The sequence below is a fragment of the Monocercomonoides exilis genome (genome assembly GCF_001643675.1).
Source record: "Monocercomonoides exilis strain PA203 chromosome Unknown scaffold30-1206723, whole genome shotgun sequence".
NCBI lineage: Eukaryota > Preaxostyla > Oxymonadida > Polymastigidae > Monocercomonoides > Monocercomonoides exilis.
Genome location: NW_027150575.1, coordinates 949,666 through 964,664, shown reverse-complemented (window position 1 = coordinate 964,664; position 14,999 = coordinate 949,666). Strand labels below are relative to the sequence as shown.

Sequence of the window (14,999 nt, the reverse complement as noted above, 5' to 3'; positions counted from 1 at the left end):
ACTATTTTTAATTCGTGAAAATATATTGAAAATGAAGCAATCTTCTGATGAAGGCTCTTTTTTTTCGGAATCTTCAAGAAAAAAATTGAAAATGTTTTTGAAACTGCCAAACATGTACGTTGATCATTCTTTTCAGCAATGGCTTTGCGGCGAAGTTCAGTCTAGGATTTTGGAAGAAACAAAGAAGCAAATTGAAGCTCTTGTTTTTTCTGATGAAAGTCAAACTATCGTTAAGGTTTTTTTTTTTAGTTATTTTTATTCATGTGTATAATTCTGAAATATACAATTTATATATACAATGTAATTGCACAATAAAAGGAAATTCTGAGCGAAGAAATTGATCGACGCTTGGATGAAGATGAAGAAAGAAAGAAAGCTGAGTTGGAGATTGAAAGGGAACAGGCTTTAAAAAAGAAGTCAGCACAACTGGCCCCACAGCTTCACCAATCACCCATTTCAACCACTTCACCATTTTCCTCTTCCACTTCAACATTATCGCCATCATTCTATTCCACCACAACTTCATCAATCGCATCAATCACTTCATCATCTCCTTCATCAATGAACCTTTCTTTTGCATATCCCTCCATTTCTTCTCTTTCTTCTCTTCAGCCGCAAGCCATGCGTGATGCATCGCCCTTGGCGCCTCGCTTGCCAATTGCACAGGCGCCGGCCATTCTTCCTTTTGGGACGCCATCACAAAAGCGTTTTGTTCATCCTCGTCCTGTGAAGGTACTGAAATCAGATCACGAAAGAGAGAAAAAGGAAAGAGAAGACGAATTGAAACGGAAAAAAGAAAAAGAAAAGGAAAAGGAAAAGCAGTTGAAAGACTCGAAAGATGAAGGGAACAATGAAGAGCGGGGAAAAGCTGCGGAAGAGAAAGCAGAGGAGAACGACAGCGATGGATTAAACGATTCACTAAGCTCAGATAAAGAAGAGGACAAAATAATTGCAAGGGCAAAGCAAAAAGAAAACTTAGACAATGAAAGGGGACAGTCTGCCTTCGAAAAGAAGAAAGATGGAAAGAGAGATCTGAAAAAAGAGAAAGAAGACAAAAAGAAGGCTGAAAAGAGAGAAGAAACAAAGAAAAGAAAAACAGAAAAACAGAAGCTTCAGTCTTCTTCGCCTGATCTATTACCGAATTCGCCTACTGCACGCTCTACGGATTCATCTTCAATGCTTAATGCTCTCTCTTCTTCTGATGGGCAAACTATTCCTGATAAAAAGCCAAAGCATAATTTAACATTTTTGGAGGAGCTGCAGATTGCCCAGCGCAAATATCTTACAACACGCAGCAGAAGAAGCAATAAAGATGACCCTCCATTTGCAATTCCACTGTTTGGAGAAGTGGAAGAAGAAAAAGAAACGAATAAAAATGATGATGAATGATGATTGTCACTGTTTTAATCGTTTATTTCCATTAAACGAATGTTTTCGATTTAACTGTCAAATGTTGTGATTTCACCATATAATTTAGCATGATATAAGTTGTTTGAAAAATATATCATTTGTTTAATTTTTAAAGCTTCTTTTTAAAAAAAAGTTAATGTTTTTAATTTGTATAATTTCAACAATTGCAATTGTTCGTATTAATACTTTTTTTAATAATTTATTGTAATTATGGAAGCGATTACCAATGAATGTTAAGAGAGCATTAGTTTTATTTGATTATTTTAATAACATTTTGGTAAAAAACTAAAAGTGGTTTGAGAGATATAATTGCCTTCCTTTTTGACAACCGTCAGATTTTTTAATAATTAATGACAAATTATCATATAGGTTTGACTTTAAAGAAAGAAGATTTTCCATGAAATCTCGTATTTTGTGTAAATTTGCGTCTCAGCGAAGAATGCTCAAAATCTTTCCGTAAATCAATGAAAAATATTTTTTTATATATGGGTCATTCTTTTTGAAAAGTCGGATTTGTTTAATATTTGGGTTAAAAAAAATTGTTCATTATATTATCATTTTTTGCTTTAAATGCTTAAAACTTTGTAACATATTCAATCAGAATTCACAAACCCATTTGATGAGAGAAAAAGTGCATGTTGGAGAAAAATGATTGATTAATTATATAAAATGATCAAATAATGAACATTTTTATTGAATCAAAAAATTTCACATTTGTGATTTTTCAAAGAGAATAACCCATATGAATGTATATATTTATATATTTGGGTGAGTATTTTTGAATTTATAACTTTTTTTCGGTACGTTGTTTTTTCAACAAATATTTGTCATTGGGAAGAGATTTATTTAAAAATGCAAAATACATCACAACAGTTTCATAGGCAATAGTTTGAGCCGAAACATAGATGAAAATGTCTTGAATTAGCCTTTTCACTTTTCACGGTTCATTTGTGAATAATCATAACAAGGTTTCAAATCTTTATATTTGACGGAAAAATTTGATTCCAAAAATAATCACCCATTTGGCTTGCTTTTCAAAATACAGACCCAATCTTTGTTATTATTTTTCAAAAAAGGAAATATTTTGAAACAAAAGAAATATCGATAAGTGCGGATGATGAGTTGAAATTTAACAAAAAATGATTTATTTATTAAGTTTATGGTACTCTTCATGAGTTGCGCAATAACGAAACTGAAGAAGATACGAAGGGCATTGATAACGAAGAAGATGCTTCTTTTTATTCTGATGAATACGCAAAATTCTGAAGTTGATTATTTTGAATAAAATATTGATTGTCTGCAAATTTAAAACATTTGGTGCAAAATATTTTGCTTCAAACATTTTCATTGAAAAATTATGCACTTTTCATTGACTTTTTCAGATCAAAAAACACAATAAAAATGGGTTCATTTATTGACATTCGTAAAATGTCACAACATTATTTATTTTTATGTAAACGATGCTCGTTTTCACATATGGGTAATTATTTTTGGGATCATACTTTTTTTCGGTGAAAGTTTAAGATTATGAAAAAACAGTTTTCAAACATCAAAAATGCTTTCAGGCATCATGAATAATATCATACATCAACTTTCAAGTCAACAATTATAAAAACAAATAGTTTTTATATGATTATTTTTTGATGACCATTATAAAAAACGTAACTTGTTTGATATTTGTCTTTTTTGATGAAAAACAACTTTTACGGATCGTACATATTACATGAATGTTTATGATCTATTATGATGATGTTGCGCTATCCAATAGAATGCAATCATTTCAATTTGGAAAATTTTTGTCAAATGTTACTGTTTTGTATAATCGTGAACAAAAATGAAAAACAAAATCACTTTATTGTTTGTTTCAAATACGCAGCAACACTATCCATTATTGTATCAAACTTTGCAATAATTTGAGTGTCAGTTGTTTAAAATCTTATAATTCTCTCATTTAACCGAATGTTATTGTTATAAAAGCTTCATTGAATTCCATGTATTTCTCGTTTTCATTTTTTCTTTTCTTTAAAATTGGCATTTTATTCTTCACAGTAATTATTGATTCGCAGTTTAAAAATGTTAGTCATGTTTTTTTAAAAAATATAATCTGTCTGTGTTTCTAAGTCCAAAAGAAAAATTGTAACAATGTTGAATTTGACACTCAATTTATCTAATAAATTAATTGCAAACAGTTCTTTTCAAAGCGAGACATTTTGAGATAATTTTACTCCATAAACAGTAAAAATAAAGTTCTCCTTATGATCGCATTTCTTTTTCTTTTCTTTTATCTCTCACTCTCTCTTTTTTTCTTCTCCTTCTTTTCTTCAGTGCCTTCCTTGGCCTTCTCTTCTTTTCTGTCTTTCGCTTCTTTCTCATGTTTCTCTTCTGGCTTTCCTTGCTAATCTTTTTCTTTTCCATCATCTGGGCTATTTCCTAAAATTCCTTATCTTTTTGCTCTTCTCTCTTCCTCTTCTCTTTCTTTAATTTTTCTGTTTTCGCTTTCTCTCTCTCTTTTCAAGCCGCTCCACATGGTTTCCTTGATACACCTCCAGAAGCATCAATAACGATGATATTGAGTGCAGATCCTGCCAAATCGGTTGTTCAAGCCTCCTTTCTTCTTCCTCGCTTTCTCTCCCTGCCTCTCTTTCATCCCTTCTTCAATGGTTTCCCTGAATCATCACAGAAGGAAGTTGTGCATGTGGTGTGCTCATCTGCACCTGGAAAATGAATCGTTTTGGTGGCAGAAGGCCAAGAAGTGTTTGTTGAAAATTTTATTGTTTTCTATTTTTGGAGAAAAGAAGGAAGTGAAATTGTATCTTCGTTGGAAGGGCAGAGGAAGCGAATTTGCGTGTTGAGAGCGGCTTGAATAGCTGAGATGTCACGCAAGAGATGAGATAGGGAAATTGCATATTCTGAAATGAGTCAAAAAAGTTCATGGATGAGAAAGAAGAAGAAGAAGAAGAAAAGTGAAAACAACAAATATTTAAGTTGTTTCATGAAAGCACAAAATTACTAATAAGAAAAACAAATATATTCTGATCCTTCAGTACATATATATAAAATAAAAAGTTTCGAAAATTACACTTAACAACTCCAAAAAAATGCTAATATAACCAATCACGCATATTTCACATTTCTGTTCGTCTGTCTTTGCCACATCTCCTTTGAAATCCAGTCATAATGAGAAATACGTAAAAACTGTAAAGTCAATCAAATTAACAGAAAACTTTTGAAGATGTTTGTTTTTGATGACCTCAAATTTGAAGCATCAGCAGAAGAAAAAGGAGAAGAAGAAGATATTGGATATGCCTGAGAAGTTTTACTGTTCGGGGAGCTCACAAACTGTGGCAGCTTATCGTTCTGAACAAACCCTTTGCTCTACTCGTTCTCCTTCTTCAAAATCATCTTTTTCTCTTCTATGCGTCTCCTTAACTCCGATTTCTAATTCAACTTCGCAGTCATCTTATCGCCTGTCTTTTCTCCTTCATTCAGCTTCCTCAGCTCCGCATGAAGTTTTTCCTTTTTCTTTTCTGTCTGCTCTTTCCTGAACCTCTTCAACTTCCTTGTCACTTTTAATAACTCTCCAGTCCACTTTGCCCTCTCCTGTTCCACAAATTTTATAGAATAGCATCAGGTACTGCTTCATAACGGACACAAGCTCGTCCACGTGGGAGATTATCTCTTGAAAGTTGACAAGTTGAATTTTGTTGACCAAACTGGTTTTTTCACCTTTAAGGAAAGATGTTGCCTTGGCTGCTCATAGATGATATTGAAAATTGAAAAAGTGGATGGAAGCGAGGTTGGATGAGAAACGGTGTTCACTTATATGTCTTGTGGGCTGCTTTTACCGTTTGCAACTTCTGAGACACATCTGCAAAAGGATGAACTGTGACAATAATTTTTGAAGTATTTGACTTTTCTGCGTTCTTTGCTTTCTCCTTATTCTCTCTCTGCATAATCTCTCGTTTGTGCTCCTCAATCATCATTCTCCTCTTTTCTTCGTTGTTCCATACCAGCTTTTTCATTTGCTCCTCAAAACGCTATTCCTCTTAGAATATCATCGTTAGCGATAGCATTGACAACAAGTGAGTCAAATGTAACGTAAGTTTCATTTTGGAAAGTGCAAAAATATTGTGCCTTAACATAGGTTTATACATATAATGCTTCAGGTTCGTATCAATCTCCTTCTTCTCATGCATCTGCAACTTTTCGGTCTTCAGCTTCTCCTCTCCATCATCCCCCGACAGCCACAGTTTGAAAACAAGTTTCTTTTTTTCCACTTCTTGTTATGTTTGCTTCCACGAAGCCACTTCGATTGTCTTGTCGTCTTCTCTCCTTCTGCCTTTTTTCCGTTCGCTTTGCACCGACCGCAGTGTCCTCATCTCATTCACTGCCTCGTGATGTTGTAGCTCGATTTCTGAGGACTTCTTCTTTTTTTTTTCTCTTTCTTTATCATTCATTATTTCTCCTGAGCAATTTCTCAAATCGTATTGCACTCATCTCACGTTGTCGATCTCTGTGAATGTCTTTCCTAACAATCTGACAGAGAAAATTTGAAAATCTTGACGAAAAAGGATTGACGCCTGCACCGTTATCGTATCGCTGATGCTGTAACATTAGATTGTTTTCTTCTTTGGAATGAAGAGGAGGAGGAAAATATAGGAGGAGGAGAAGAGGAGGAGGAGAAGAGGAGGAGGAGAAGAGGAAGAGGAAGAGGAAGAAAGAGAAGGAGAAGGAGAAGAAAAGGAGGAAGATGAAGAAGACAACGAAGAAGAAGAAGAAGAAGAAGACGTTAAATTTCATTATTGAAGTTGTCATAAGTGAACTTTACAAAGAAGTTGAACACTATCACTCACAAAACGGGAATAAAGTGACTTTCCTTGAAATTAATAATATATAAATAACATTTATTCTTATCATCAAAAAAAGCAATTCAGATCACATAAATACAAAGAAGGAAAAAGAAAGAAAAATCTTATTATGAATATTTGTGGAAATGCGCTCAAACAAAAAAACGAAAGAAGGATGAATAAAGCTTAATCAGCTTCATGATAAATCGAAGCTATATGATGTCAATAAAAAGCTTCGTTATTAGATTTTCGTTGATTTTTCTATGATTTGAACATAATATTCAAAAGCCTTGTTTTCAATTGGATGCTCATCTTTGGACTTTCCTTCGCTCTCTGAATTCTGTTCTTTTTTATGGATTCTTTTTTCTCCGTTCCTTTCTTCGTTCATTTTCACTTCTTTCCTTATTAACAAAATATTCATCTTAGCATTCAAAATCTTCTTTGCATTTAAAAGTGAATTCCAAAAAATATTTTGGTCTATATTGAAGTGTAATTCATCATTTAGGCAATATTTATGAATCTTTGTCAGCGTTTTTTCGCGCTTCAAAAACGCTTCGCAGGCATTTCGATTTTCTAAAAAGAAAGCGTTACAGCAAATTGTTGAAAAGCAACAGTTGCATTTATAAATCATTCACAATTGATTTTTTTAAACAGAACATTTCATTGTCACAATGAAAACAAACTTTATGAATTAGCTTTTTGATCAATATCAATAGATAAATCATTCTATGATTTGCTTCTCAATTTCAGTTTATACAAATATTATCGTTTATTCAAAGCTAAATCAACGAGAGTTCTGGTTTTTTTTCCACGCACTTCAAATTACTAATCCAATCTGCTCTGAAAATGTGAAGAAAACTTGTGAATTATAATTCAATATTAACATAATACATTTCTTGATCTTTTCACTGAACAAAAGTTAATTGAAAAATGAATAATTTTAATAGAAAGCAATGTGATACATAAAAATAAAACATCAAATGCCGACATTTGAAAAACAGAAAAAAATAAAACAAATGAAAAAAAGAATTTCAATATTGAAACGAATTTATTAAATGATTGTCTACCCTGGGAGGCTGATTCTGGACCCAAAGCCTTCAAGGGACTGTGCTGGACCGGTCACAGCACAGTCCCAGGACGGAATCAGCCTAGCCTCATTTATTTCGCTCAAGAGCGAAAATTGAGGTACCAGAAAGCATTTGTTGGAAGCAAATACTTAATGGCTTGAGCAGCAGACGAATCAAAAAACGTCATTCGTTTCAATATAAAATTCAACAAAAACAAAATTACTCATCAAAAAGACCAGAACTTTAAAAACAAATTGTATCCAAATTTTCCCTATCATTTAATAATTTTCTTGTAGCATTCCCTATTTCAAACATTTCTGTTTTGCGAGAATATTTTTTAGAGGATTTTATCATCCTTTCATCTCTTATGCTTTTTTCAAGGAAGTTCATTAACTCTTTTCCTCGGGAATCTTGTGGTGAACGCACAGATCTGAAAATTTGATGACCTCGTTTCTCATAGAACAAATACGTCTTTATGGACTTCGCTTCAATTTTCCTCCATCGTATTTTATTTCCAGAAGAGTGTCTGAGTTAATAAAGAAATGAAGAAAATAAAAACAAAATTTACATAATTGCATCACACTTGACAAAATATCGCGTTGTCTTTTGATAATTATCCGAGTTGTTATGGAGGGAATCATATGAGTCATCTGAATGGTCTTTCAGAAATTTAATAAGTTCATCAATATTATTAAGTGAAGGTCCATTGGGCAAGTTATTTTTCACACAGTTTGTCAGATTCCCGAATTCTCCGTCACATTCACTTTTTCCATGTTTTTCACAGAAAAACGAAAGAGTTGTTCGTTTCCCTTTGACGGGAGAAGAGTTGTCAGAAAGGAGAAAATGCATAAGCTGGGAATTCCGAAAGTGTGGCCCTGTATCACATGCAAAATGAAGAGTTTGCTTGTCTTTAACGATTTCATTTTCCAAAACTTGCTTCAGACATTCAATGGTGAAACGGTAGTCGTGAGAAAGAGCGTTTGAGAAGAAGTTAAAAATGTGCTTTTCTTTGTCTCCTTTCTTGTTAACAATGTAAACAATTACACAAAAATGTGTGATTTCCTCTTTTTCGTAATAATCTCGGCTAATTTGATTTTTGCAAATAGGAAGCGTCCAATTCTCTTTGAAATCGAACAAAACCAACGCTTCCGAAAATGAAATGTTCTTTTTGATTTTATGGAAGTGTTGACGTTGATTTGACGCCAGAAAACGATGTTTTTCAATAAGTCTTATTGTTTGTTGCTCTTGATCATTCAATGTTTGTGATTTTGTTTTTAGATATTCTTCTTTTTTCTTCAGATGATTGAACATTTCACATAAGTTGCACAAGTCAGTTCGCCTGGAAGCCCTTTTAAGGTGTTTCGTCTTTTTGTAGAAAGAACTTTTTGACATTTTAATATTCGTGGTTTCCATTAACTTTCTGAATAGCTGCGCTTTTGTTGAATTGATGATACGAACTTTTTGTTTTTTGATATGTGAATAAGAATTGTTTGGAGAACCATGAAAGAATGGATTATTGACGTTTGCATTTTGTGAATCTTTATGTCGATAATTGTGAAGGGTTGAAAAGTATCGGTTAGGATTTGTTGATCTGTTTTTTGTTTCTCTCAATTGGCTGGATGAAATCATTTCTGGAAAGAGAGATTGTTTTCCATTTAGTTTTGTAGATGCGGTTGAATTATGAGTGAGATGATTATTAATTGTTGTATTATTAGTTTCACAGTCTTTTGAGTTCGTTTGATAATTGCAATTAGAAGAAAACTCGTTAGAAAAAGGAAGAAATGAAGTATCAATTTCAGATGTGATGGAACATTCGGAATGTCGATTTGATAAACCAAATAAGGTCGATTTTTTGTGGTGATTTTCTGACGAAGAATGGACATTAGTAATTTCATCATCATATATTACTGAAGGTGAAGTGGAATGATGTGGATTTGTCGTATTAGGATGAAGTGAATAAGAAGGATCTTGTAATAAACCATCACAATTAATGCAAACCGAACGAACATTTGTTTTCCTCTGATTCATTGATGAAATATTATTCGAAAAAGAACTTCCTTGATGTGATAGTCCCAATTGAAACAAATTTGGTGAAGCAATATCGGAAACAGGAATGCATCCACGATTCTCCTGAGAGTAAACAATCATAAACGGAATTGAACCTTTGTTTATGTGAGAGTTTGTTTCTGTTGTAATTTCATTATTAATGAAGGATATTTCTCCGTCGTTACAAATATACCAACAATCTTTGTATGATGTACATTTTGGGGATGTGCATCTGCTTCTGCACATTGCATAAAAATGTCCGCAATCTTTCGATCCTCGATAAAACAGGACTGCTATCAATCGATAATTGTACATATTTTCTGAATAAAAAGGAAAAGCCTTAATTGTTTCTTCATTCTCAAAAAATGAAATTTGTAATGGAATGTTGTATATTTTCTTTTGATCAAATTTATCAGATTCAAGAGTGATTGTTAAAATATGAGGGAATTGAAGGATATTCATTATTGAATATTGATCTGTATTTTTCTGACATCTGAGACAAAAGGCCTCTCTGTTGTTTGTATTTGTTTGACCTGATGAGAATGATTCATTAAATTCCGAAATGACATCTGAACCGTGAAGTCGAATTAATGGAGTTGATTCACAAATTCCATCCTCATATGATCCACATTCACAACATTTTCTTGGAAATGATTGGTTCGTTCTCATTTGGTTTGCTAATGCTGGTGTTATTGATATGAGATCCTGGTACATATTAAAAAATGTTTCATAACATTCTTGTTGTTCACCCTTTCTCAGTCCATGCCTTTTTTCCCAACATCTCACAAAAGGCAAGGACCAAGATTGTGGGACATTATCATTGTTTATGTTAACTGATAAATCCAAAGGTTGGACAATGTCCAGTAAACGATGCAAATAGTGTGAAATCCTTCCTTTTCGAGTACAAAATCGTTCTGAGTGCAAATAAATAGAACGGAACACTTGTAGCATTGCAGCGAGATAACAAGTGTTTCCCATGTTTGGTAACGGACAATAAGTATTGTTTTCTCTCAGTGTTCCAGTTTGTGCAGCGTGCTGATGATTCTGTGAACAGCATTCGATGATTGAGCTGCAAGAAGAAATTGAGCCTTGACTATTCTTTATCGAATTCTCATTGGTTTCGTTGGAATAATGCAGTTCTTCATTTTTTTCAATCTCCATATTTTCTCCATTATTGATTTGTGATGCTAATTCTGATAAATCCAAATTTATTTCCGGTTCGAAGCAGCTTTCTTCATCCATTTCACATTGAACATCCAAAAGAGAAATTTCATCATCTATCTCCATGTGAATGAATTCATTGTTTTTTGAATTGTTTGATTCTTCTGTTGTCTGCAAATATTCGCTTCTTGTGTTGTTCTCTGTGAAATAATCATATAGAGGATCTTCATCTTCTTCCATTTCTTCACTGCAGTTTATGATTTTAAAATCATCATCTATTTCCATTGAAGATTCTGAAAGTGATAATTCTTCAACACTTTTAATTAATGAACCCAATTAGAAGACAAACTGTTATTTTGTTGCGACAACTTACAAATGCATTTCGATGATTCGGTTGAATTTTCATTTATGAAATCAGTGAAAACTTTTTCATCTTCTGGGCTCATCTCTATAAAAATGTTTATATATGACAAAGAACAAATTAGAGATGAACAGTTTCACATTTTTTTCAATAAAGAATTAGATCAAACTTCGTTTTGAGGGGGGAAGAGCAGCCTTTTTCGGAGTTTGAAAATCAAACGATGTGTAAGAGCTATTGTCCTTTGCGTGATAATAGCTTCCATGAGAGCATTCAAAGCCCAAATCGATCAATTGCGATAGGGCATATTCCTGGCAAACACATTTTAAAAGCGTCACTTTTGTATGTGGATTTTCTTCTCGATTATACGCAGACGCTAATCGTAAAATTACATATTGATTTCGATCTTCAGTAATCAAAAATTTAAAAGAGTTTGACTAATATAAATATAAATACAAAAAATAATAACAAACCGTTAAATATTTTTTGAATATGGGGAAATATTTTTTTACCCGTATTTGTATGGAAAAACATGTACTTCAGCATTTCCACACAGTCATTTGCAGATTTGTTTGTTAGATACTCCCAAACATCTTTACATCTTTCGCTTTTCCTCGAGTTTGATAAAAGAGAAAACTTGATTCGTTCCATGACTCAACAAAAAATAGTTTATTCTTTGTGATGACAAAGTTCCACAAATGGGATGATCTGCGAAATCTTTTATTGTTAATAATTTTAACTTTTTAAAACGAACATCAATGTGTGGAAAATGAATAAAGAGCACATGTATTTTTTGAATTGATGGATATTGAACACTTTTCAAATTTCAAATATTAGATTTTATTAAACGTTTTCACTGAGAATTTTCTTAATTATTAGTTTATCCTGACAAATATTCGTTGAACGAAAGGGGAAAAAAATATGTTTCTGCAGAACGGAAGGTTGCACCGATACAACTTTTGAATGAAACCAGGTTTGGTTGCTTTAAACGATTTTTATTTAAAGAAATGCAAATTTTCACATATTCTCCTTTTTATTCCCTTTTGTGTCATTTCAATTCTGCAAAAGTGAATTGCAGAGATTCCAATTTAAAAAGCAACAATTATTGAAAACAATACTGGCTCTTGAAAAAGATGTGCTTTTATATTACGATTTTCGACAAATAAATCACATGAATATATTTGCTCAATCAATTGCTGAAAATACATCCAATGTTTTCTTATCAATCCACAGTTTTCAGGCACATTCAAATTCATTTGTTTGCTCATTTATGATTTTCTCTCCTTTGAATTAGTGCTTCTTTATACTTCATCTGCAACCAGACATCCTTTAAGTTAAAAATTTCCTTAGGCTTTAAAGAGAATATTCGAAAAACCATACAGAGCAAACAAATTTTTAATACATGTTGTCCACTCAGTGAGAGCAATGCTGAATGAGAGATCACCAAACAGATAAGAATGAATATTTGAGGAAGAAACGTGCCTAGAAGCAGTTATGCAGATGATAAAAAGCAAGAGATATCAAAACTTGATGAACGACATTATATGACTCCAACGAGTGCAGCTGAAGCAGGAAGGGAAGAACAATGAGGAAGGAAGAGAAAGAGATAATAGCAGAGAGGGAAAAGATGAAGAAGAGAAAAAAAAAAAAAATAAAAGAATTGAAGTTATATGCCGAGATGAAAAGTCGACCAAAGTTGCTGAACATAAATCGGAATATGTGAGAATTGAAAGTTTTGTCGAGTATTCACAAGAATAATATGAAAAAGTTTTGATACTGTCTATTTATATGTTTTAGAAATGCTTTTAAGGGAAAGTTGAAGAAGATGTGATAGCAGAAGAAAATAAAGAAAAAATGGAGAAAAAGAGGAAGAAAAAGAAGCGATTAAACCGATAAATGAAACAGCAACGCATAAAAAAAGTTCGTTCAAATGAAAGTGGTGAACAGCAAAGCCAAAGAGAATGATCGAGAAGATCTGGATACATCGCAATCCATCAATTTCTTGATCTGATAAAAACATCGACTTTTTGCATTTTAAAACATATGCTTTTATCAATGAAACTTTGGATTCATTCCTGTCGAATTTTTGGTAGTTTTCGCATGAAACAAGCGAAAATACAAGTTATTCTCATTCATCATCATCGTCAACAATTGGCTCATTGCCTTATCATTACTCTTCGCCAAGCAACATGAATGCACGAAATTCTTCATTCACTTCTTTTTCTCCTTCTCCTTCCTCCTTCATCATCATCATCATCTTCTTCTTCTTATCAGCATTCTTCATCAACCATTTCACTCAACTCACATTATCCTTCATCAAAATTCATTTTTCTTTCACAATTATCGAAAAAATACTTTTATCTCCTATCATATTGCTTCCTCATCTTCAAACAAACTTGTTTCTTCCTAAGCCAATATTGCTCAATTGCAGAGCTTCAGCAGATAATTTTTTCACAACTCTTCCACAATCACGCTTCTCTTTCATCTTCCATTCGACTATCATTCATTTCTGAGCTTCAGCTTCCTTTCAACTTTCAATCAACAGTCTATCTGTATCAAAATAATCATTCTAAAATGGCTGCACCAACTTCAAATTATTTATTCAACCTCAAAGGGTTCTGTGAAGCATTGTGTTTACAGTTGGAATTGCTCTCAATTTGTGATTAGAGTTTTGTTGCAAGAATTTGGTTTATTCTTGTTTACTGATTTTTTAATTGTTCTTTTCAAACTTATTGAATTTTTGGACATGTTAAATATCAAAATAGTCACAAAAAAATAAGCTTCAATGTTGATTTATGATCTTTTGGATGCATTTTTAAAAAATACTAAAATAACAAATAAACAATTGAAAAGAGATATTCACAAAAGTCACAAATCACAAATATGAACGATCAATAAAACAAATGAAATGGCATATGCATGAGTAGTCAATTTGATTGTTTATACTGTACACTTCTCGAAAGAACTGAAGAAATCTGATATACACTTGTATACTTTATTGATGTTTACTTAGTAAAATACAAACATTCTGTTATGTCTCCTTTAATTTTGCAATCAATAAAATCGGAATTTTATGAATATTAACTATTCAAAGTTCGATATCATCCAATTTGCAATGATATTTCAAAAAAAGAAAAAAAGAAAGAAAAAGAAAAAGGAAAACACAACGAAGTTTCATCATTTTGAGGTGAATGACTTCATCAACTGTTTAAACTTTCTGATGCGAAAATTGAAGAAATCAAAGTGAAGCTTGTTGGTCAACTTTTAAAAAATTATCTCACATCTCTTACACATTTTTATTTCAGGAAAACAGCACAGCATTATTCTTGTCATTCTATTTTTTTTTTTTTTTGACTTAGTCTTATTCAACTGAAGTAGAACGTAGATCTTCTTCTCCATTCAGGAGGCAGAGCAGCGAAGAGAAGAAAGCGGAAGGAGATGACAAGTAATTATCGTCTTCATCTTCGCCTGCAATTAACTCTTCGTATGCGTCTGCGGTGGCGTCATACACGTCTGTAGCAGCGATGGACGATATCGATAGACGGATGCGGATTGCTGTGTCAGAAGAAGCTGGGGCGCATGCAAATCAAAGGAATTCGTAATTAAGGGAGCAACAGACGCTTCAAGGAATATGTTGTGGCTTGGCGGGGAGTGCTGAATGGAGGTGTTACGTGTGCATACGATGTGATGCTTTCTGTTCCGTTTGTTGGTCAGGCTCCATCGCTTGCAGCATTTGTGAGCACGAAGTCGGGGAGAAAGCGGATCGTTGCAGCGGCAGATGTGAATGCGCTCACATCGATCTGCGATCAATTTGAACCGTCGCTGCTGCCGTCGGTGATAGCGCGGCTGGTGTTGCAATCGCTGCAGTCGAGGCATGTGGTGGAAAAGCTGGAAGGCAAAGGGATGGGATGAAGGAGAAGAGGAAAGGAGTGAAGATGAAAAGATTGAAGAGGAAGAAAAGGAGAGAGCGAAGAATGAGAAGAAGAGGATTGAGAAGAGACTGGTTTCGCTGACGCAAATGATCGGGATAGAGCGGATTGTCCCGCTGCGTGATGTGAGCGAGAAGATGGTGATGAAGGAAGAGAAGGCGATTCTGTAGGCTGATTTAAC

The 14,999-nt window shown here is 33.3% G+C and overlaps 2 protein-coding genes across 2 annotated transcripts; both read left to right on the top strand.

Moving 5' to 3' along the window:
* Positions 1-112: 112 nt before the first annotated feature.
* On the top strand, positions 113-1,593 carry MONOS_14705 (uncharacterized protein; the record flags this gene model as incomplete). The annotated part of the gene is made up of 2 exons (XM_067867531.1): positions 113-235; positions 319-1,593. 2 exons carry the CDS (start codon positions 113-115, stop codon positions 1,387-1,389), a joined length of 1,194 nt encoding a protein of 397 aa, XP_067725211.1. The 3' UTR covers positions 1,390-1,593.
* Positions 1,594-14,763: 13,170 nt separating this feature from the next.
* MONOS_8715 (uncharacterized protein) lies at positions 14,764-14,988 on the top strand (the record flags this gene model as incomplete). The annotated part of the gene is made up of 1 exon (XM_067879150.1): positions 14,764-14,988. One exon carries the CDS (start codon positions 14,764-14,766, stop codon positions 14,986-14,988), a length of 225 nt encoding a protein of 74 aa, XP_067725210.1.
* Positions 14,989-14,999: the final 11 nt, after the last annotated feature.